Raw genomic sequence first — 24,570 nt, forward strand, 5'->3', positions numbered from 1 at the left:
TACCATAATTCCTCACCAGGCATCAGATTTTCGAAAGGATCTATCGAGTTTTTCGGGACATTCCCGCAGTCCTTCGTATTAATGTCATCATGCCCAGGAAATAGTTTTATACTAGTAGTTAAATCTTCATGAACAGTTCCTCCTTGTAAAAACTTTTTATAATGAGTTTTAGGATTTATTAAATCCAAAATAGTTTTAGGCTTGTATGAGAAAATCAATCGAGATGGATAATTTCCCTCACTAGTCAGGCAGCTATTTCTGTAATTGATCAAAAACAGGTTGATTTGATCCTCGACATCCAAATGAGAGAACTCCGGGTCATTTAAAAACTTTTTGAGCACATCTTTTACGGTTCTCACCAACCTTTCAGCCTGTCCATTGCTGGATGGATTATAAGGCGGACTTTTTAGAACATTGATTCCCTGTCGCTTTAGAAAATTTACAAAGGAGTGTGCATTGAATGGAGGACCACCGTCTGATACCAAAACATCTGGTAATCCGTATCTAGCAAATAACACCACTAATTTCTTTAAAACCTTATCACAATTTGTGCCATTCCTCATTAGCTCTACTTCAACCCATTTCGAGTAACTATCAACTACTAGCAAATATGTACGGTGTCCAAAGTAAAAGAAATCAATGTGAATTCTGCTAAATGGTCTCGTCGTAGGTATCCATTTGGAAACTGTTTTTGTTTTTGGAACTATCATCATGCTATTACAAGTATCACAAGCAGTAACATAATCCTCAATGTCGGAATTAATTCCAAACCAGTACACGCATTGCCTAGCAAGTCGTTTCATTTTAACGATTCCCGCATGATTGGCATGCAAAAGTTTTAAAATTTTAATTTTCATTGATACAGGTATTACCACTCTATTTTGATATAACAGACATTCATCTACCAATTCCAAATCTTGCTGATTAGCATACACGTCTTTGTACTGCTTGTTTACTTTTGTTGGCCAACCCTTTGTCATGAATGATATAACATTTTGTAAAAACATATCTTCCTTCGTTTTACTGGCTATCACCGAAAAGTCGAGAGGGAGTTCCCTACCAAAATTGATACCGTTGACCAATTCTACATCGCATTCGACAGGAACTGCCTGATCTAGAGGGAAACGCGAGCAAAAGTCAGCATTTCCCATGCGACTTGATTGTCTATATTGAATCTCAAAATCATAAATTGATAGTTCTAGCACAAATCTTTGTAGTCTGGTGGCATAAATCGAGTTTCTTCCTTCTTTACCGAAAATTCCGACTAATGGCTTATGGTCTGTGTAAATAAAAAACTTTTTACCAAACAAAAACTTATGAAACTTTTTCACTGTACAAACCAAAGCTAGTGCTTCCAAATGAAGGATTGGATATTTTTGTTGAGCTGCATTCAATGAAAACGATGTAAAATAGATTGGTTTTTCAATTCCTTCAACTAAATGTGCCATTACACCACCTAAACCATATCCTGAGGCATCTGACACTATAACTATTGGTTTATTTGGGTCATAAAATTCCAAAAATTTTGCTTCCACCAATTCGTGTTTACTCTCTTCAAAGGCTTTATTGCAATTGGCATCCCAACAAAATTTTACATCATTTTTCAATAATCTATACAAATAATAGAGCTTGGATGACAAATTTGGGATGAACTTATGGTAATAATTGATCAACCCTAGAAAAGACTTAAGTTCTGTTACATTTTGAGGCACTTTTGCTTTTTCAATTGTTTCAATTTTGTCTAAGCATGGCATTAAACCCTTCTCACTAATCACATGCCCCAAATGAGTCAGTTCTGTTACAAAAAACTTGCATTTGTTCCAATTTACTTTAATATTGGCATTTTGAAGTCTACCAAGTACTAAGAATAGCTTTTCCTTGCAATCATCGAAGTCCTTTCCAGCGATCAAAACGTCATCTAAATATACCGAAATATGTTCAATTCCATTTAAAACCTGGTCCATCACCTGCTGAAAAATCGAAGCACTGGATGATGCACCTTGTGGCAAGCGGTTGTAAGTGTAAAGTCCTTTTACAGTGTTTATTACCATAAACTTCTTGGACATTTCCGACAAAGACAATTGAGTATAGGCACCCTCAAGGTCTAATGAGCAAAAAACCTTGCAACCAGCCAAACCAGCAAAAACATCCTGAGCAGTGGGTAATGGATATGTGTTTGGAATGATGAACTTATTAATCGAAACTTTACAATCTATCACCAATCTTATTTCATTATTCTTCTTCATTACCACAATTACTGGAGAAGCCCATTGACTGGTTTTAATTGGTGTTATTACTTTTTCATTTTCCAATTTCGTCAAATGTTCCAAAACTTTATCACGTAATCTATACGGCACATCGTAAGCTTTCTTGTAAATCGGTACTTCAGATTTCAAAACCAAATCCGCCTCAAAACCCTGAATTGGGGACGAAAAATTTTTAACGAAAACATCTTTGTACTTAACTTTAATTTCATCAACTATTGGTTGATTTGTCTGTGGACTAGAACCCACTGAATTTACAAAAAATGTCCTCCAATCTGGGAAAAACACATCCAGCCATGGCCTACCTAATAAAGGCGTAAAATTGTTCTCACAGTTTAGCATCAAAAGCTTCAATTTTGTCGAAATTCCCTTAAAATGTACTAAAACTTCTACTTCTCCCTCTATCACAAGACTCGTGCCATTTACAACAACTAGCTTTCTTTGACTATGCGTCAATTTTTTTGAAAATTTTTCAAAATATTGTTGTTTGCTCATAACAGTTACAGACGAACCACAATCCACTTCCATTTCCACAAAAACATTTTCAATTTTCAAACTCAAAAGACAAGGATCACTTATTTTGCCAATAGACAACACATGCATACATTTAAAAACATTTTTCTCACCCTCCGCATCATTCTCACTGTCTGAATCCGCTCGCATTCTGCTGACAATATTACTCAAAAAATCGTCCGGGTTGGAACCAGAAGTATCAGGGTCAATCATATTCACGGCATCCCTTTGCATATTTTTCAGCTTGAAGCACCTTCGTTTAATGTGCCCCTTGACACCGCAAAAATCGCACACCATCTGTGAGTAATCAGGACGGTTTCTTTCCTCCTTGCCATTTCCACGACTTCTGGTCTGCCACTGCTTGTGTTGCCACCTATCTTTTTTGTAAGGGGAATATCCTAATCGGCTTTTGACCGGTCCACGAGATTGATCAACTTTCGCACTGGAATTGGCCCTCGCCGCTGCTTCCATTGTCGTCGCTAATTTGTGCAATCTTGCCCCAGGAAACCCAGAAGCCTTCAAAGATGCAATCTGTTCCGTACTGTTGCTGTAGTCCATATTCTTAGCATTATTTCTGGCGATTTCCCAAGTGGCAATCAGTTTTTCTGCCGTTTCTAATGTTAGCTTCTCCTCATTTAACAATCTTTGTTGCAGAGATTTGTCCCGGACGCCAGCAACAATACGGTCGCGTATGGCCATCTGTTTGAAGTTCTCAAAATTGCAGAATTCTGCTTGGAGTTTGACAGACAGTACGAAATCCTCTAAAGATTCATCCGGCTGCTGCACTCTTACATTAAATTTTAATCTTTGTACAAGATCGGACTCGGTCTTATCAAGACGTGCTTTCAATTTGTCAACCATTTCCTTATAAGGAACTTCAGCTAAATTGCTATTAGGGTATAGCAATTTGAGTTCCCTAAAAATTGTAGGGCCACTTAAGGTAATGAAATGATCCCGCTTTTCTTCGTCGGGAACTTTATTCATGTTAAAAAAGAACCCTAAACGTTCAATCCAATCCCCAAACGAATTGCCCTTACGAAAAGGTTCTATTGTACTGTTGATGTTGGTTTGGGCCATTTTAATTTACCAAAAAAAATCTAAGGAAAATGGTTGCAACTACCGAAAAGAACAATTGTTTCTAAAAGAAAACAGTGTCTACTGTAATGAAATGCACTTTTGATTCCCCAATAGATAAAAGGATTAAAAACTCACCCGGAATGTCCTTCAGCCTTTGCCGACAAGGGTAGAGATAAGGGTTTGCTGTTAGCGGTCTTCGCCCTTCGGCAACCACGCAAGCCGTCAGTTGACGTGAAGGTTTACAAACCAGAAATGGCCAAGGCGGATAAACGAAGAATCGGTCGATCCAGAGGTCGATCGAACTGGTTCAATACGACAGCCTTGATGGTTTTATTGGAATGCCAGAAGCACGGAAGGGTGCACAGCGATGGCGGATCCCGGTGAACAATTATCACTGTCTAGTAAAATAAAAAGAAAAAACTCTCTTAATAAAAGAATATAATGACACCTTTGTTTCATACAATTTCTTTTCAATTCGTCAATTTATTATTTCTTTTATGAATAGAAAATAAGAAACCATAAGCAGCAGATGCTCGTTGTTCAAAATGGTGTCGAACTCACGCCACCGATGACTAAATCACGCCTAATTCACCAAATTCTTAACTTTTCGGCGAAAACAAAACTTACCACACCGGAATGAAGTGTCACCACTGCACGGTGCGAGGAAGCGGACAATCAATTACCAATCGCAGCGATGGTGGCCGTCGGAAAATCACGCTCACAAGGGGACTCCACGAAATTTTCTGCTGCTGCTGCTACTGCTGCGTAATGACGTCCGTCACTCCGTCGGTGTTGAAGAAATTCACTATTTCCCCAGCACTTTCACTATACACTTTTACCCTCGTCGCCAACTGATAAGTCCGAGAAAAGAGAAAGATTTCACGTTTTAACTACAACTGACTTGAACCGAGGCTAAAGATAAAGCGCGAGAACTGTGATGGAATGAAATAAAAAGGCGATCTGTACTCAGCTAGGTTTCAGAATCTACTGACTCGTAGGTTTATTATTATGATCGATCAGACCTTCGTCTGCATTCGTATAAGTGAATCAGTTAGTCATTACACTTGATAGTGTTGGTTTCCGTTAAGCGGAATTACACTATTAATTAAAACAACTATTGAATGCGTAATATGTTCACGCTAATATTAAACACTTCACATGCAAAATCCCATTTATTTCCCTCCCAAATCAACTTAAATCTAAATTTTGTACTTATCTGCTAGTGTTGTAAATATGTTTGTATATAAGTGTATCCACTCGGCGACGTCATCGGCCATCCGGATGGCAACGTTAACCGCAGCCTGGCTCTACAGCGGGGCGAACATGCAGCGAATTGGCTGTTGACGACACTGCACTTCCCGCGAAGACATAATCGTTGGTATTAACTATAAGGCCTAAAGTGGGATCAAGGGTGGTTTTAGGTACAGATAAATGCACCAATAATTCATCTTCTCACCGATCTCAATTTAAGCACTTCACGCCTACTCTATGCACCACATGCTAAGTTCTGATGTTAAAACTAAACAACCCGAATGAATAACTATTTCTGTAACGCACTTGCTTTTTGCTTTTTTCACCATGCACTAGATCTGGTGTGCAGAACGGGTTAGTCAGAACTGATTGGAGTTCTTGTGGGCATTTGGGTCAAAGCTTAGCTCTCACTCCGATCTATATTCACCACTTCCCGATCGTTGCAAAATTCGGCAAGTGAGTGATGTTCAGGTACCCAATGAGTACTTTAGTACACCCGATCATCGCAACTGGTACTGGTGAGTTAAATTTGAATTGGTCAGATTTGTGAGACCAGCCTAATGGTCATTTGTATGTGATCCCACCACTTGGGCAATGCATTGGTGTGCTTGGACACTCGTGCAGCGCACGATCGGTTGCTAATGCTCGACAACCGATCCTGAAGATGGGTTCTGTTGTTGAGTGTAATGATATACATTCAAATTTGAGAGCCCCAATATACTTTTTGATCTGGTGGGATAATACCCATTCCAAGGCAAACGTCTACATGTCTGTCGCATGCTATCTTGTAGCAGGTGACAACCTTTTTCACAATAATCCCTATAGTGCGCTACGGTAGTATAGTATAGTACATCGCATCGGTGCTCCCCGGTAATTCGAACGCTTTTGTGTGCCTCCTCAGTGTCCTTTGCAGACAGTTGGGATTCATAATATAGCTTGTTCAAAGCATCGGAACTTTGAAGCGGTGAAGTGCGTAGGTTATCGCCTCCCAGCTTGCACTGTTGAACGCATTATTCTCATACAGAGTAATAACCGCGCAGTAATAGATGCTCCTCCTTTTGTGCTCGATTGCCACCTCAGCTGCTTGGACCAAGGGTGGAGGGCGGCTGTCAACTGAGAGTAAAATTGAAAAGCCGCCAACCTAAGTCCAGAACCAGTTTTAAGGCGTAACGCGGAAAAGTACAAATCATTCTTCGCATAATTATAGGTAATCAATGCGTTTGAAATAAAACTGTTTGCAAGCAGTTATTTGCTACATGCTACTGCAGTGCGTTGTTGGCAATTTAATCAGAAATTCTGCTAAGTTTCCAAAATAGATGTTTGCGAGAAAATTGATTTTGCCTTCATCATTGTTTGGTCGTTATTTTGTATGGTTGTTTACATTTTAGAACCAGCGACAAGTTGGGGTAGCAATAAAGAGCCGCCAGTACCACCCTTGGCTTGGACGACATACCGGATAGCGTCCAGAGTAGATTCACCTTTCCTGAATCTGAACTGGGTGTTGGACCTTCGTCCGCACCTTTCATATACGGTACTAGCCTGTTGATGAGAATACCCTCCAACAACTTGCCCGTCGTACCTAGCAGACAGACAGATGTATACGCTGACGGTGTCACCTGGTGGTTTTACCGTCTGTAGTATTAGGGCGGCCCTGAGGATGTCCGTATCGGCGTTGATTGCCACTTTTAAGACAACTTTCGAGATATCATCGACTCCCAGTACCGTGTTTGACGCGAATGATTTCGCGACTTCTGCCAGCTCTTCGTTAGTCACCCACGCTTCTATTTCCCCTTTATCTGCCGCATACGACGCCGGGGGCCACGGACTCGTGGCGTGATGCGGCGATCGCACTGATTCGGGCGACTTCTCTTGGGTGAGCATAAACTTAAGCTCCGAAATTACGGATCTACGGGTCTAATAATTTCCCGAAGTTTTACAGCCAAGGTTCATACAGCTATGTCGTATACATATTCGAACCCAACGACTGATAAAACTTGTAAATAATGGAATAACATAAATTGTTTAGTGATTTTTTAGTCCTGTTTATTATTTCCAAGCTGGTTGAGGCTGAGATCCATGCCAACCTCGATCATTTTGTATAAAAATCGACCAATGCGTACTTTATTTTGTCCAGTACGAAACTTCACTTATCTAACTAGGCATGATATTGCTGATAGATGATAATCCCATTATTTTTCAACATCGTCTCAACAGGAATTAGTTGAAAACTGTGATTAAAAGTTAATAATGGTAGCTTCACAGACAAACAGACGTCACACTCTCATCATTTTGCATCGACCACCTTTTTAACGATCGCTTCAAAAATATGTTAGGTGGCCAATCCGCCACCTGCAGCGCTCGCATCGTTTTTGTTCGCGTTTGACGTTTATACACTACCGCCATCTGTTGGCCTGTCGGCCAAACACACTAATTTTAGCATTGGCCGTACATGTCCTCGTGACTATGATTTTAATCGAGATTTGTTCTAAGTGTTACGTCTGTTTGTCTGTGGTAGCTTGTAAATAGAATGCTAAAGCTTCTTTAAAAATTGATAACGGTTTAGAAACAAATTTCAAATAATAAGCGTTATACTGCCCTGTCAAATTACTTCGACTCCATTGATATCGTTTCATGAATCGAATGTGAACTTTTAAATTGGGTCCTAAAATGTTTAATGAAATCTTGTTTTTATTTAATGACACGAAAGAGCATGTTACTGCAACTATTTTAGCAATTTTTCCCGCTCAAATAACGGCTACATCATATTTGAACTTTAATTTAAAAATTAGGTCCATAAATGAACCTTGACATTTTTGATCATGTTTGACGTTCGCTTAATCGACAAAAACACCACAGGGCATTTAGTTTTAACACTGGGGTTGTTCCTATCTGACATTTCGGAAGGGACACGGAAAGCAAAATACACCCAAAATTTGAGTTTAAGCTAAGGAGTGTGACAAAATCTAAAAAAATGTTTTTTGAACTTAAACAAAAGAAAAACATTAAAAAATTGAGTAAACATGTGTTTTTTAGCCTAAACTTAAGCGTTTGGCATTAAAATTGGGACAGGCCTTTAGGACCCTATTGTTGATATATACCATTGTGTTATGTTATACAGGTCAGTTAGGGGTATAAAAACAAAAAAAGAAGCATTTGTTGGAACGACTTGGGTTGATTATTTTAATAATAATTTAAAAATATAATAAACGAATCATTGGAATGTGTCTAAAAACATCGCAAAACATTACAAGTCCAACTAATCGTAAACAACTTTATCCACCGCTGAAGGAAGAAGTTAAAAAATAAAACTACGGCTTGTACAGTCTATTAGCATCTGCCTGGCGTGGTTTGAGAAGAGTAGGTGGGTTGCCAATTTTCAATAAACATTTTTAACACACACCTTTTTTGTCGACTCGATTATTGGACTGATTGATATTCAGCTCTTTGAGAGAAGTATACACGTCACAGCAAAATGTATAATGTTAATTAGTTTGTCAAACTTTCTTGTTACTGGATAGCGTTGGGAACGATCGTCCCTATAAAATCATATCACCAGGCAGCCGCATGGTCCAGTTCGCTCGAATTCAGTAACTAACGAAGACTTGTCGGTGCTAACAGCTATTGAGTGAAAATTGATCGGATCGGTATGGAGACGGAACCAAATCATGAACAGCTTATCCATGAAGAAGCTGAGCAAGCGAACGTAATCCATCCGAAACAACGCGAGGCATTTGTGAAGCTGTTGGCTAATTTCATAAGGTAGTTAACATGGTAATTGTCATACGAAACCGTGATTAATGTGGTTCTTAATTAACGTAAAGTGACGAACTTTTCAAATTCAATTATGTGTGAAGATAGCCGTTTTAAGAAAAAATACGGACTGACACTGTTATATATTTGGAACCGTGTGCTTGTGGATTAAAGTGATTGTGAAAATTTGGTTCAAGTTCATAGAGAAGCATCAAAAAGCTGTAATACTGATAATCCTCGGTTTCTGGTATACGTCGTGCCACCAGCTACTTCTAAGCTTCTGTAGTGTGTCTCAGTGTCATGTAAAAAAGCGTGATTATGAAATTAACTTTCTTGCGCAGCGCAGCGTTCAAATTTTTAAGGTTAGGTTTTTGAATCCTGTTGGGATACGTATTCTATACTCGACACTTTTAGTTCGCCCCATGAAGGGAGTTTTTTTAATGCTGTTGGGATCATAATTGTCAGTTCTTCGTATGACATAGTTTTAGAGAGTTTAACTGACAAATATAGTAGGTACATGTCAAAGCTAAATTGTAATTAGGGCCCAGATAGTCGTAGCGGTAAACACGCAGCTATTCAGCATGACCATGCTGAGGGTCGTGGGTTCGAATCCCGCTGGTCGAAGATCTTTTCGTAATGGAAATTTTCTCGAGTCCCAGGGCATAGAGTATCTTCGTACCTGTCACACGATAAACACATGCAAAAATGGTCACTCGGCAAAGAAAGCTCTCAGTTAATAACTGTGGAAGTGCTCATAAGAACACTAATCTGAGAAGCAGGCTTTGTCCCAGTTTTGACGTAAAGCCAGAAAGAAGAAGAAGACCTGTAATTAGTGCAGCTGAAAGACCATTGGAAGGTTTGTTGAAAACTGATATAATCTCATTTTGACTTGCAATTCATAGCATTGAAGTCATTTGAATTTTAACGAAGTACTTCCATTATAATAGTTAAATTACTTTAAAGAAGTTGAAGATTTTTGGTTCAGCGCGCAGAAACTGATTACAATATTTACGCTGGAATTTCTTCATCAACCCTGCAAGTATTTTATTTTTTTATTAGAGTTCTTTCGGAAATTCTCTATAATATACTCTTATTTTTCTTATGAAATATGCCACAAAATATTAGGGAAAAAATATTTCAATTGTTTTCCAGGAATAAATCAATGATTACTTCCAGAAATTTGTTTGACAATGCAGCCAAGAACTTCTACAGAGTTTGCTTGTAGGAATCGCTCTAAAAAAAGCAATGTCTTGAGGAATCAACAGGATACTCGGCCACCAGCACTCATGCTACATACACTGATAAAAATCCACACGCTCGATCTGTGTGTTTAAAATTATGGATCGATTCATGAACGTCCATATCGATTTGCTATGATTTTCTGCCAAACTTCGTGTGTGTTACACATTAAATTCCTGTATTTTGCTTCATGGATTGATTCATCAACCGACAACAGGGATTCCATATTTTTTCCACATAAGTTCCCGAAGCTTTCTCTTCAGATTCGTATGTGTCAACCTATGGACGCATAGATCATCACTCCAACACGGATTCAGTGTGTTTTGCTTATGGTTATCTTGTGTCATAATCATCATGTTCAAGTTGGTCGATTCATTGATTTGCGCAATGAGATTGTTATGATGAAATCCATGAGCTATACTATCGATTTCCATTTTCAAAGCTTCTAAATTTTTTGTGATCAACCCACGGGATGCATAGTCAACTGAATTGCGGTTGGACCTCGTGTCGAACGACAGTCATCATCATGCTTCCAAAGAGAAGAAGCAAATGTTGAAGCTGAAAATGTTAGATGAAAATTTGTGAATTCGATTTTTCTTTTATTAGTGAAGTTGACCGGTATACGAGAATTCTACCTTTCTATAAGAAAACATTGATTTTAATGTATAGTTAAGTAGAAAAATCGGATTCCACTAACAGATTTTTCTGGCTTTCAGTTTCGAAAAAAATGGAATATGCTTATCCCTGGCTTCCCAAATTATAGATTTGCGGCGCCCCGCTTGTTGCTGGCTCACGGGTTTGAAAAAAATCAAGAGAGCTTGCGACAAGCAGAGGAGCCTCGGATCCATATTTTGGGAAGCAAAAGTTTTTCTACCAAATTTCTTCTTTCAGTCCCTTGACATTTATGTTCTATCACACATGACTATCTAAAGCTTCTACATTTCGAATTCAATAAGCAAATCAGTTGGTTTTCATGATTTTATATTTGGAAATTCATGTTTGTTTCACATGACAACCTAATGTTGATACACATGTTATTATACCGTGAAATCAATGATGAAATCCATATGGCTGCCACACTCAAATCATGTGGTTTTCCTCATTGCGCAAATCTATAAGTAAAACACACTATCTGCAGAGCTGTCTACAGCCTGTATAAATCTTGTTGAATAATTATTGTGAGTAGTGGAATCCTTCGACTACCCCACCATGGACTATGTGTGTGAAGAGTGAAGACAATGGGCCGTATGAATAAAATGTAGTAAAGTTGAGTTTACTACAATCTCGGTAGTAAACGCTATATGTGGAACACAAGTGGAACATGTTTGTGTCATTTTCCTTTCTACACCTTTCGAACATACTACAAACAACGCATTGCTATGAATAAAGGTAGCATTTACTACAAAGCTACTGGTAGTTAGCATCAGAGGTTGCTACACACTTAAACGTTTTCGCCGAGAACCCAACAGCTGATATCTCGGTAATAATTTGACGATTCTCGGTAAATTTTTTGACGAGATCTTGGTAAACGTTTACCGAATCTCGGTAACGTTCGCCGAGATCTCGGCAAAAAATTTGGATTGCCGAAATCTCGGTAAAATAAATTCCGAAATTCGGCGTTGAACATTACCGAATTCTCAGCTGTTGGGTTCTCGGCGAAAAATTTTACTGAGGTCGGTGAAATAATTTAAGTGTGTACACATGCTTTAAGATTGCGGAATTGAATGGAATAATTTACTTTTAAGTAAAAATCATGGGAAAACGATATGAGTTTTGATATTTCGGAAGGTATTTTGAGTTTTGCTTAGGAATTCTGAGGTTACGAAAACATTCGCCCCGCCAATGCTGAGATTCCGGTAAGATTAGCGGCAGTAGCAATTTCTAATATCCGTGTGAATTCAGGCATTACAATAATCATGTTATTTTCTAGGAATTTTAAAATGTCGGTTAGGAATTCAGATATTTATAATGTAATTCTGAATTTTACGTGTAAATTCTAACATCTCAGATTTCCTTTTGAATACCGGAATTCCTGTAGGAACTTTGAGATACCGGTAGGGATGTCGGATTTTTTATGATAATTCTGGAAGTATAAATACAATTCTAGGAATATTGCGGAAATATTAGGAATCTGGTAAAAACTCTAGAATTGGAGTGGGAATGGGATTCATAATATTAATCTCTTGGAATTCTTTGGGTATCTTTGAGACGGTATTTCTGTAAGAATCTATTATATTGCGGTGGGATTCTTGCGAATTATTGTGTGAATATTTGTAATTCTGAAAATCAATCTTTGTAATTATTGTAAAAAGATTCCATTGATCTCCAGTTCCGTTGGAATTTCAAAGCATAGCTTCAATATAAACGTTTTGAATGTCGGTAAATATTTTATAGATTTCAATGGGATTTTTTGTGAAATCGATAAGAATTTTAATAATTTCAAAGGGAACCACGGTGTTTTAGGGGAGATCCTCATTGAATTCTAACGACTACCAATGGAATCACTACAATTCCCATAAAAATTTCGACATTCTAAGTTCTAGAAATTCCAAGGATACTATCAGAAACCCCACCAAAATAACGAGAATATCACAGAAACACTTAGAACTTCCGGAATTCAACATGCTGTTAAGAAAACACACGGGGAGCATCAAAATTCTACCGCAATTTCACCAGAATCTCAGTACTGGTGCTAGAAAATATGTGGTTCTAAATTTGATAGCTGTAATCTCAAGATCTCTTCATAGATGTTAAGCTAGTATTTAAAAAATCATCAATCACTGGCGTTGGCGAAGGCCGAAAACTACCCAGAAAATTATTTGATGTACCATCATCATAAAATCATAGACATAAAGAGAATACCAGACTAATCGCAAAATTACACTACAAATCTTGTCAAATAACAGCACCTTCATGATTTGTGCAAGTTGTCGTGTAATCGATTAGATTCCATGCATTTTCTTCATATGCATGATTGTAATAATTTTAAGCGTCACTCTGAACAGATTGTTCTTTACGTGCAGAATCACTCTACATTCTGAATGTAAATTTCTCAACGTGCAGCTTCAGTCACTGCTCATGTTCGAAAGTAGTAAGTACTACATGTTCGAAAAGTTTTTTATTCATACCAAAAGTGTAGTAAACTTTGTGGATTTTGTTTTTGAGTAGATGCTACATGTAGTAAAGTTCAAAGTTTTTTATTCATATCACCCAATGTCCTACTTGTGCCACTCACCTCTCGCGCCACTGGGCCCAGTGTGTCCAAATTATGTTGGTTATCCTACCATGCGCCTCCTTTATTTCGTTCAGCTTTAGAGTAGAACGGTGGAGTTCGGATTATAATATTAAGCTCAAAGGCTTTCTTGCCATCAACTTCATAAAAACATTTTTTATTTTATTAATTCGTTATGCATTGATATTACTAAACCTTTCCTAACATGATGTTGAAAGGACCATCGCGTTAGAAACGGGTGCACGACGTTAGGCATAAATACGTTAGGCATAAAGACGTTAGGCATAAATACGATAGGCATAATGGACGTTTGGCATAATAGATGTTTGGCATAATGGACGTTAGGCATAATGGACGATAGGCATAATTTTCAAAATGAAAATAGAAATCGTTTACTGGAAAAGTGTATTGACTATTTTGACAATTTTTTATCCTATCTTCATTAACGAGATTTTTAGCCCTGGGCTAGTTCATCTCGGGACCAACAGCTTTACTTCCCTTCCGAAGGAAGTTGTAACTATGACTTTGACGTCATAAGTGACTATCTCGGGGTTGGGATTTGATCTCAGGTCCTCAGCGTGAGCGGCGTGAGTTCTAACCATAGAGCAAAGCCAAGTTCGGTTCCTAGTCGATCCAGGATCTTTTCGTTTTCTTCACTTTCTTGGCCATGAAGCATAATCGTGTATCGTGCCCAAATGAGAAAGCCAAGAATAAGAACGACGCTGAACATGATCTGTTGCTCATCTTTTGGGTTTGGTTCTACACATATAACTGGCAAATTTTTCATCAGAGATTATCCCTTCTTTAAATTGAAGGCTGTTCTTTATAGTTTTGATGTCAACAAAGTTATTGGAGTTAGTGCTGCTAATGTCTTAATCAGAAAATTTCCCTTCTTCTATAAATAAGCTGTTCTATCGAGACATTGATGTCATTATTGCTTTTAATATTTCCATCATACATTTTCCCTTCTTTGAATCATAGGCTTTTCTTTATACTTATACGATTAATTAAAGGATTAAGCGTATAAGTATAAAGAAAGGATTGGAGGAAAAGACTGTTTGAGAAATCACCTTCTTCCAATATATGTTGTTATTTGTATTTTTATAATAGTTTTTGGAATTGTACGTGTAAATATTTCCATCCGAAATTTTCGTTTTGACTTGCTGTTGATTGATTATGAGTAACACTGGGTAATCAAATAAGTTGTTGGAGCTCTATGCAATAACATTAGGAATATCATTTTTCTCCCAAATGCACACCATGTTCAATGCTGAATACTGTGCTATGTTGAATTTGAACTTGACTTTTGCAATTAAAATAAATATCTGATCAATGAAAAAACCGAATTTAGTACTTTACCATTTAATTCCACTAGAGTTTGTATCCTTTGACAGATACGCGTATTTCGACCTCAACTGTAAGGCCGTCTTCAGTGTCGTGTACTAGACTCGACTTGAAGAAAACCATCGTATGCACACATTATATATTAACACTAGGTATACACGTAATTCCCTACCCATTTTTTTTTTTGTAAACTTAAAATTTATGAGCTTTTAGGTACATTCCATCCCTCTTTTGTTGAAACTTTAAATGCTGAAAGGTACATCACGGGAACGATTAGTAGGTACCAAGTTGAATAGCCATGTATTGCCGTTGCCGTTGTCTCTGTTGAGTAGCGTCGTAGGTACCTCTTTGCAAATTTCCAGACTCTCCGCCACATCCAGTTTCCAAGGAGAAGAAACATTTCTCAAAATTTTGATATCGGCCGTCGTAATTGTATGTCCTTCTGAAAAGATATGTTCTGCCACCTTAGATTTAAAATCGTATGTCATCCCCTTGTCTATCGTCTTCTGAGCTTTACGACGTACGACGTACACATGTGTACGACGTACACATCAGCAAACAGCTCCGCCCAAAGCTAAGGAATTTCGGAATCGATTTGGTATTTTCCAGCAGAGACAACCAACTTAGGACTTCGTTAGGCTCTACCAAGGATCCGGTAAACACACTAAACAAGGCTGGTGTTTACAAAATCAGCTGTTCCCACTGCAGCAAGGTCTACGTTGGTCAAACAAAGCGGTCTCTCGAGGTTAGATTCAAGGAACACTTAGCGGAAATAGGAAAAGCTCAGAAGACGATAGACAAGGGGATGACATACGATTTTAAATCTAAGGTGGCAGAACATATCTTTTCAGAAGGACATCAATTACGACGGCCGATATCAAAATTTTGAGAAATGTTTCTTCTCCTTGGAAACTGGATGTGGCGGAGAGTCTGGAAATTTGCAAACAGGTACCTACGACGCTACTCAACAGAGACAACGGCAACGGCAATACATGGCTATTCAACTTGGTACCTACTAATCGTTCCCGTGATGTACCTTTCAGCATTTAAAGTTTCAACAAAAGAGGGATGGAATGTACCTAAAAGCTCATAAATTTTAAGTTTACAAAAAAAAATGGGTAGGGAATTACGTGTATACCTAGTGTTAATATATAATGTGTGCATACGATGGTTTTCTTCAAGTCGAGTCTAGTACACGACACTGAAGACGGCCTTACAGTTGAGGTCGAAATACGCGTATCTGTCAAAGGATACAAACTCTAGTGGAATTAAATGGTAAAGTACTAAATTCGGTTTTTTCATCTACTTATAGGTATTCCACTAAACAGCTCGAAGATTTATTATCTGATCAAATTTTAATTTTCAAACTCGACGAATATCGAGGAAATTGATTGAAAATCATCGAAAATTGTTTGCACAAGTAGCAAAGGAACCGTTCTCACTACATTTAATTGACGAGCAGACTCGAAGTAGCAATGTAACGCCAAGAAAATAGTTGTCATACTACCAGAAAATTATTGCTGAAGATAATGTCACCTATCATAACATAAATTCTTGACTTGCCTCTCGATTATTGTCTTCAAGCAGTGGTGGAAAGAATCATGCCGTTTACGCAAAATGAACCAATATTAAGCAGGATCCACGCTCACGCGCTCACGAACCAATATCGACCGATTTGGTCACAGATTCTTGCATCGGAGAACCAGAACAAAACAAATGTACAAAAGAGCGTGATTGCTGGATGAGCAGAGTCTGCTCACAGCCGTTCTTTTTTCCGTTAATAGCTATTTTTGTGAATAATTGGATGGATTACGGTTATAATAGATAGATTACAAACTAATGTACGACAGTATTGAGAAAATTGACCGATATGTGGTGTTATTGTAGAAATATCACAGGGAATCGGACGCGTGATTGCATGTCAAAATAAAATGATGTGATGCCCTTTACAGTATATGTGTTCGGGCGATCGTGAGCAAAGACAGCAAGAACGCAATCGCACAAAATGAACCACCGATGCGGTAGCATTTTTCTGGTGTGCATGAACAGACTCTGTTCACCGTTTTACAGCACTGTCTTCAAGGTACTCATTTGCACTAGAGGTATTAATATTTATATGGAAGATTTCCCTTCTTTAGAATTAACTCAAATATGTAAGAGAAATATAACAAAAAAATGTCATATACTCATTAAAATAAACATCTTTAGAAACAAATAACACTTTGATTGCACATCGCAAATTTAAATTGATACTTACAAAAATGGATTGAGCTGGAATGATAACAATAAAAATGACAACCAATTTTCCTCCATATCTGTCATTCGGTTCATGGTCACATTTCATAGCACCGAAAAAAAGTCATTTAATACCAGCCAATCAATCCACCCTTTCGTAACGCTTTTTGTATGAACATCGCACTTTTTTATGAACTGTTACACCTTAAGGACAGATACCCACCCCCATCAGCATAATTGAATTTGTAAATGGGCCCGAAAATTGTTCGATATAAGACGAGTTTCAAATGACACACTGTAGTTATTTTATGCCAAACGTCCATTATGCCTAACATCCATTATGCCTAATGTCTTTATGCCTAACGTCCATTATGCCTAACATCCTTATGCCTAACGTCCTTATGCCTAACGTTCTTCTTCTTTCTGGAGTTACGTCCCCACTGGGACAGAGCCTGCTTCTCAGATTAGTGTTCTTATGAGCACTTCCACAGTTATTAACTGAGAGCTTTCTTTGCCGATTGACCATTTTTGCATGTGTATATCGTGTGGCAGGTACGAAGATGCTCTATGCCCTGGGAATCGAGAAAATTTCCATTACGAAAAGATCCTCGACCAGCGGGATTCGAACCCACGACCCTCAGCATGGTCTTGCTGAATAGCTGCGCGTTTACCGCTACGGCTATCTGGGCCTACGTCTTTATGCCTAATGGGGTATACTCGTTAGAAACGTATTGAGATACAGAACATGTATCTTTGATTTTTTTTTGACAAAATACATTCAAAATAGTAATACTATCTCTAAAAATAGTAAAATTCTGCGCCCATTTATCTACGTGATACTTTTAGAACCTAGTAGTATGTGTACTTGATTTCCCACATCCCGATATCGAAGGGACCATTGAGATAAGGAGAGATCAAGACATAGAACAATTTTTTAATGAATACTGGATTGAAAATCATCCCGTTACCAGGAAAATCAAAAACAAACTGACGTCATTTTGTCTTCGCAAATTGTTGGGAATCATTAAAATCAACTCTAGTGACCATTGATAATGGGCATATCGACATATCTTAAGGCTAAGTAGCCCGTCATTTGTTTTGGTAGCCATGTTGATTTTGCAGCTCGTAATTTCAAAGTGATAAAAATAGGTCATCATAAGTAATATTGATTCAGGAAAGTATCAATACTTGCGCTTACATGCAGATAGTATAATGATACTTTTTTCAGCTAAGGAAGGTGTACCAGTTAGGCCCTAGTGGTTCCTTATTTCGCCATAAGTGAAATTTCAATAACTTTCACACACTATCTTAAATCTTACTACTACACCACACAAAACGTTTCAAAATTTGAAGATATTCAAGTAATGACGTATGGCGAAATAGGGAACCACTATGTCCATAACTGATACACTTATCCTATATAAGTGCAAAACCAAATGATTTTCTTTAATTCGCAATTGTGAGACAAATCAACCACAATCATCGATGACCAGTACAAATTTCAGTAACAGCCTATTTCGCCTTAATGAATCCCTGTTCTTTCCACAGTCATTTTGCTAAATGGTACTCCACCGACACCTTTAACGCTATGCTGATTCCAAGAGCAAGGGTATTCCTGGTGGTGTCTGTTTATCCCAAGCAGTCATCTGGTTGGTTCCTTGTGTAAGTGCAGCTGATCTGGCGATACTGGAGTAGCAACCAATCAAGCTCAAGCTCAAGCTCAAGACTTGATTATACAGTCGACTCTCCACATCTCGATGTTCTACATCTCGATATCTCTCTCTATGTCGATGATTTCGTAAGTCCCTTCAGTCTGCATACATTTTCACTCTCCATATCTCGATATCCTCCTTATCTCGATATCTCCATATCTCGATGTGTTTCTGTTGATTGTTTGTTCTCGATTTTCTCTCCGTATGTCGATATGACCCATATCGAAGGTTACTAGACCAAAGTTTTGGGATTCAAAACAAATCGGGAGCGCAAAATGACGTCTGTTTGTGTATTACTTTCTTGGCAACGGAGTGATTTTCAATCTAGTATTCATCAAAGATTTGTTCTTTGTCTCGATCTCTCCCTATCTCGATGGTCCCTTCGATATCGAGATGTGGAGAGGCGACTGTACTAACATTATTTGGATCTCTTGGAAATCCGTCTTGGAATTTTTAAAAAAATTAAAACTTGACTTTTCTTGAAAAAATGTACCTAGTTGAGATTTTCAATAGTAATTTTATTCATGTGAAATTACTTAAAAAAAAAATGAAACAAAATCAGGCTCAGCCACTTAACCGGACTGAAATTCTTTGAAAAGATCTGTTATAAACCAAGCCTTATTTTTAGCCTATGGTTCCCATTAACTATTGTTTAAGAAATTCCTTCAGTAATTTTGCCTATTTTTTCAAATAATTTTGTCGGACATTAAACGAGCTGTGGTTATGGATGTCTTAAGTGAATTAAGGGAAATAATCATCGCCTAACACAAAATGAAATAACGTTATTGCGTTTCTATTTTTTGTCAATAATTAGAGTAATTTAATTTGATTCTGATTTTTCTCCACGTTAGAATCATGAAAATTGTTCTGCCACTCCCTGTCCCTACGTCAATGGTCTCAAGGTTTCAAATTATGTGTCTCTAGTAAATTTGGGATTGCAGAATCCAATTAAATTCACAGAATTGTTCCAGCACGTCACAATTTTAAGCTACAGGTATATAGTTGTTTTATTGATGATTACATGGTATTTAAAGTATGATTTATCGAACTTTTCATTGATCTGGTCCATCAAGCATGCAAAATAAGACTTCAAATTTCATTTACTATTGAACTTTAACCTTCATTTACTATTTGGTCGAAATTGCATGATGCAATTTAGATTGTCAACATGTTTGCAGTCTCCATACATTTTTTTCGTTTCTCTTATATGCAATAATGCAATAACTTTTCGAATCATAGAAAAAATAAATTTTGAACATTGAAAACTTTGTCAGCTTTGTTGATAAATATTGTTTAATACATAATTCATAATCAAAGCTGATGAACTTGCATGCAAGTTGTCAAAAATCTATAAATTCTACCAAATAATCAAAAATATCTCAAAAATTTAAGGAGCTTTGATATTTTAGAAAGCGGTAATGGATTTAGCACAGACAAACAGACGCAACACTGACGAAATTTCCATCGACCATTCATTCAACAATCATTTCAAATTCGCTATGTTACAAATCTCACACCCAGAGACGCGCGCATCGTTTTTCTTCGCGTTTAACGTTGCACACTACCGCCATCTGCCGGTCTTGTTGCACGAAACACCTTTTCGTGTAACATGCTCACCAGATGATGATGGTGTAAACTGGGCGATGGAATTTGAAGAAATTTGTTCTAACTGTTACGTCTGTTTGTCTGTGGATTTAGTATCCCAAAATTAGGTAAATAGTGGTATTTTGGTGCTTAGCGTTAGCGTAGTTACGACGCAGATTGGATACTAGCAATATTTATGTTTTAAAATAGCGGTATTTTGGTGCTTGAGACAAAAAGTGCTGTTATAATTTAATAGCTATAACAGCTTTCACCAAAATTGGCAAGTTCCTCTGATATCAGTCTCTTGAACGATTATTCGCCATCTGTACAATAGATGACGTTAAGGTGATTATAAAACGAAGCCAAACTTTGAATTTTCAAGGGCACAAGACGAGAGTATCTGACAACAGTTCGCGTTGAAAACCAATCAAATTGCTTGCTTGCTGGTGGTGACCAATGGGATAGATTTTCTACGCGGCGCGATGTTTGATACTCAAGTCTTGTGCTCTTGAAAATTTGAGGTGTGGCTTCGTTCTATAATCACCTTAAAACTTGTTGACGCTAACGAAGCGTCAGCTTCCTTATCGACAATCACAATTAGGTTACAGAATGATTAATTTCACCCCACTAATCTATTTGCCCCCAGACGACGGTAATCAGGCCTATTCTGGGCTTATCGCGAAGTCTTGGCATGCGTCGCATATGGGATGTTTTGCTCAATTAACATGTTAGCGCAAATATTTGTACGTTATATAAAATTTAAGTATTTAACACTGCCTTATTAATTGTATGATAATAGTAGAGACACATAATTTCAGGCCTAGTGTACAGATGTTTGTGAACCTACTTTCATGCATATGCCACATGATTCATTGCGTCTCTTACAAATAATGTGCATGTAGGACACATTATGCCACACATACCTACATACCGGAGTTTTTTTATCTTGCCAAACAGTTTTTCATGCAATCAAACATTCAGATATTCTCCTTTATCCGAGATTAATATATTACTTCTAGTATTCTGAAATCGGTTTTCATTTCTCAAAACACAAAAAAAAAGGATTTTCCATAATTATTTATAATACTTAGACAAATTTATTTACAGTTGAAGCTCGATATAACGACAACTTTTTTAGTTACAAAATCTTTTTATAATGATATTTTCCGGTTTCTTGAAAATCAATTCAATACCAACGCCTCTCTAACGTCGGTCCCTTGCGATGTAGCTACACAGTGTTCTGTGTAAATGTTTTGTAGTGTAAACTGGAGAGTTTCATGGATTGTTACAGCATCATGTAAACCCATAAAAATATACATTTAAATTTCAAGGATGATTGACGCGGGCGTGTAAATTTAAAGTGAATCCAATTGGAAAATAATAGATTTTTCGTTAAAATTTACGTTTATTTTGATGCTCCAAATATGTGCATGAAAAAATACCTAAATTTCCAACACTGTTTTAGCTGTGTATAACAAGCTTCCACGAGTAAAAAAAAATCACAACGAATATTACCAATTGTTTATGAATCATTCGGTTAGTTTATCGTTTTCCAAACTTGGCCCACTAATTGTTTATGGATCCTTCAGTTTAGTTGAACATTATTGAAATAGATAGGATTGAATATTCAGATACACTTTTTATGGTTAATTCTTTTTCTGAGTGCTTAAAGTTACTTCTTAAAGTTCTTTACAATCATGAAAGCTTTACTAAATTATTTCCAAACATGTGTATTTTTGTCTTTTTAATTCAAAGCTTTCAAAGTAGGAGACATTTTTCAATGGTCTTGATGTAAGTATTTTACGCAGGTCCATTTTAGTCTCCGTCACAGTTTATGTTAAGCTTTATATAATACAGTTTTTTGACATTTTACGATTTTATACCAAAAATAGCAATCTAATTATTCTGTTTTTTTTTTATTTTGCTACCATTTTAGACAACGAGATGCCGACAAAAAGCATGCTGAGGACCTGCTGTTCGATATGTTCAAAAATGAAGATACGGGGTTGCTCAATATTGGCAAATTCCTGGCGGTATGTTTTCATGTAATATCATGTTTTGAACCATCTTAACTTATTGTCAATCACAGGCTCTTCGAACAACTGGAATTCGCAGAAATGATCCCCGTATCGGTGAGATGATGGAAAATCTTAAGAAGGTGCACAAATTGAACAACTACGATGGTGGATCCCCACTGACACAGAATCTTAACGCAGAAACGTTCAAAGCAGTTATCGCACCCAACATCGTCCTTATTGCTCGAGCCTTCCGACACCAGTTTGTGATTCCAGACTTTCAGGGCTTTACGAAAGATATCGAGGAAATTTATTGGAAGTGTAAAAGTAACACTGACGGGAAAGTTGCAAGCTATATACCTCAATTGGCTCGTGTGAATCCAGATTACTGGGGTGTGAGCATCTGTACAGTAGATGGTCAACGGTTCTCAATGGGAGATTCCAATGTGCCGTTTACTCTACAAAGTTGCAGTAAACCATTGACATACGCTATTGCTTTGGAGAAGCTAGGATCGGATGTCGTCCATCAGTATGTAGGCCAAGAACCAAGTGGGCGAAACTTTAATGAATTGGTGTTAGATTACAACAAAAAGCCCCACAATCCTATGATCAATGCTGGGTCCATTCTAACATGCTCGCTGCTGAAGACCCTAGTTCATCCGGAGATGACCCTAGCTGAAAAGTTTGACTATACCCAGAATTGGTTTAGCCGTATGGCTGGTAACGAATCCTTAGGATTTAACAACGCAGTATTTCTGTCCGAAAGAGAAGCCGCTGATCGAAATTACGCCCTTGGTTTCTACATGCGAGAGCACAAATGTTATCCGGACAAAGCAAATCTCCGCGAATGTATGGATTTCTATTTCCAATGTTGCTCGATGGAAGCCAATTGTGAAACGCTTTCCATAATGGCTGCCACCCTAGCAAATGGAGGAATATGTCCCTTAACAGAAGAAAAAGTACTACAATCGGAGAATGTAAGAGATGTTTTGTCTTTGATGCACTCATGCGGAATGTACGACTTTTCTGGTCAATTCGCATTTAAAGTTGGACTTCCAGCAAAATCTGGCGTATGTGGAGGAGTCATGTTAGTCATTCCAAATGTCATGGGAATTTTCATGTGGTCTCCGCCACTAGATCCACTCGGTAACAGCTGTCGGGGTGTTCAGTTCTGTGAAGAATTGGTGAACATTTTTAACTTTCATTTGTACGACAATTTGAAGCATGGGTCGAACAAAAAGGATCCACGTCGTCACCGTTATGAAACTAAAGGGTTATCCGTCGTGAATCTTCTATTTTCCGCAGCTAGTGGTGATGTAACCGCACTAAGAAGACACAAGCTTTCAGGAATGGATATCACATTATCGGATTACGATGGCAGAACTGCACTGCATTTGGCGTGTTCTGAAGGACATCTGGAATGCGTGAAATTTTTACTAGAGCACTGTGGTGTTCCTCACAATGCTAAGGATCGCTGGGGCAACAGTCCTATGGATGAGGCTGAGACCTTCGGGCACACTGACGTAGTGAATTATTTGAAAGAATGGAACGAAAAAGTTGAACTGGTAAAAAAGACGGATAGCGAGACGGGCTACAATTCAGATCAAGATAGCATGAAAAGTGATAAATCTACATCGAGCGATGAAAGTGGCAAACATCCGACAGATATCTTGAAGTGAAGCTGTGTGGTCCACCCCAACGTTCAACTAAAAAGAGTTACTGGTTATATCAGTCAATTACAAAGATTCTCGCACAAGTAATATAACTATTGCAGCTATTTTGCAAGACTTAATTAGATTTTTTTTAAGATTATCTTTTGTGAAATTTTAGCAAAAAGGTAAATTTTATTAGCAAAAATATTATTTAGCTTCGTTACTTAAATTGTAGCAAATTTTTCTTTCCACCATAAATTATCGATCTGTGGAAAGTGATAAACTTTCAATTATGAAATCAAGTTTGATTTGGCTGCTAATAATCGGAAGGAATATGAAGACAATAATTTAGCAACTAATTAGCATGTAAAATAATCATATTGGAATAGAAATATGCTCCTCAAACATTACAAAGTTGGCCGAAGTCTATTATACTAAACTTAAAATCGTAAAGCTCGAATGTATTGTGACTGTGACTGTTGTTATAATGGCTGTAATAAAGGTATATAAACAAAAATTGGCAAAATTTCTATTTCGATTTTTCTGGTTCATATCACATTATTAGCACAAACTTTCTGTCGATGCTTTTGTATTGTTTTTACTTTCATACGTTTGATCTTATTCAATCTTCTTCTTCTTCTCTTCTTCTTTCTGGCGTTACGTCCCCACTGGGACAGAGCCTGCTTCTCAGCTTAGTGTTCT

At 37.6% G+C, this 24,570-nt stretch overlaps 1 protein-coding gene across 3 annotated transcripts in view; it reads left to right on the forward strand.

The window, feature by feature from the left end:
- Window positions 1-24,394, forward strand: part of LOC5570787 (glutaminase kidney isoform, mitochondrial) — a 45,506-nt gene extending 21,112 nt beyond the window's left edge. Inside the window, exons 3-5 of one of the 3 annotated variants that reach the window (XM_021842915.1) lie at window positions 21,957-21,992; window positions 22,138-22,234; window positions 22,291-24,394. In XM_021842915.1, coding sequence (XP_021698607.1) covers window positions 21,957-21,992; window positions 22,138-22,234; window positions 22,291-23,895 — 1,738 coding nt within the window. In that variant the 3' untranslated portion in view covers window positions 23,896-24,394. Of the gene's footprint in view, window positions 1-8,653; window positions 8,865-21,956; window positions 21,993-22,137; window positions 22,235-22,290 lie in introns of those variants that run through there. The other 2 variants (XM_021842916.1, XM_001653249.2) reach the window with 2 other exon arrangements.
- Window positions 24,395-24,570: the final 176 nt, after the last annotated feature.

Source organism: Aedes aegypti, chromosome 2 (genome assembly GCF_002204515.2).
Source record: "Aedes aegypti strain LVP_AGWG chromosome 2, AaegL5.0 Primary Assembly, whole genome shotgun sequence".
Lineage (NCBI taxonomy): Eukaryota > Metazoa > Arthropoda > Insecta > Diptera > Culicidae > Aedes > Aedes aegypti.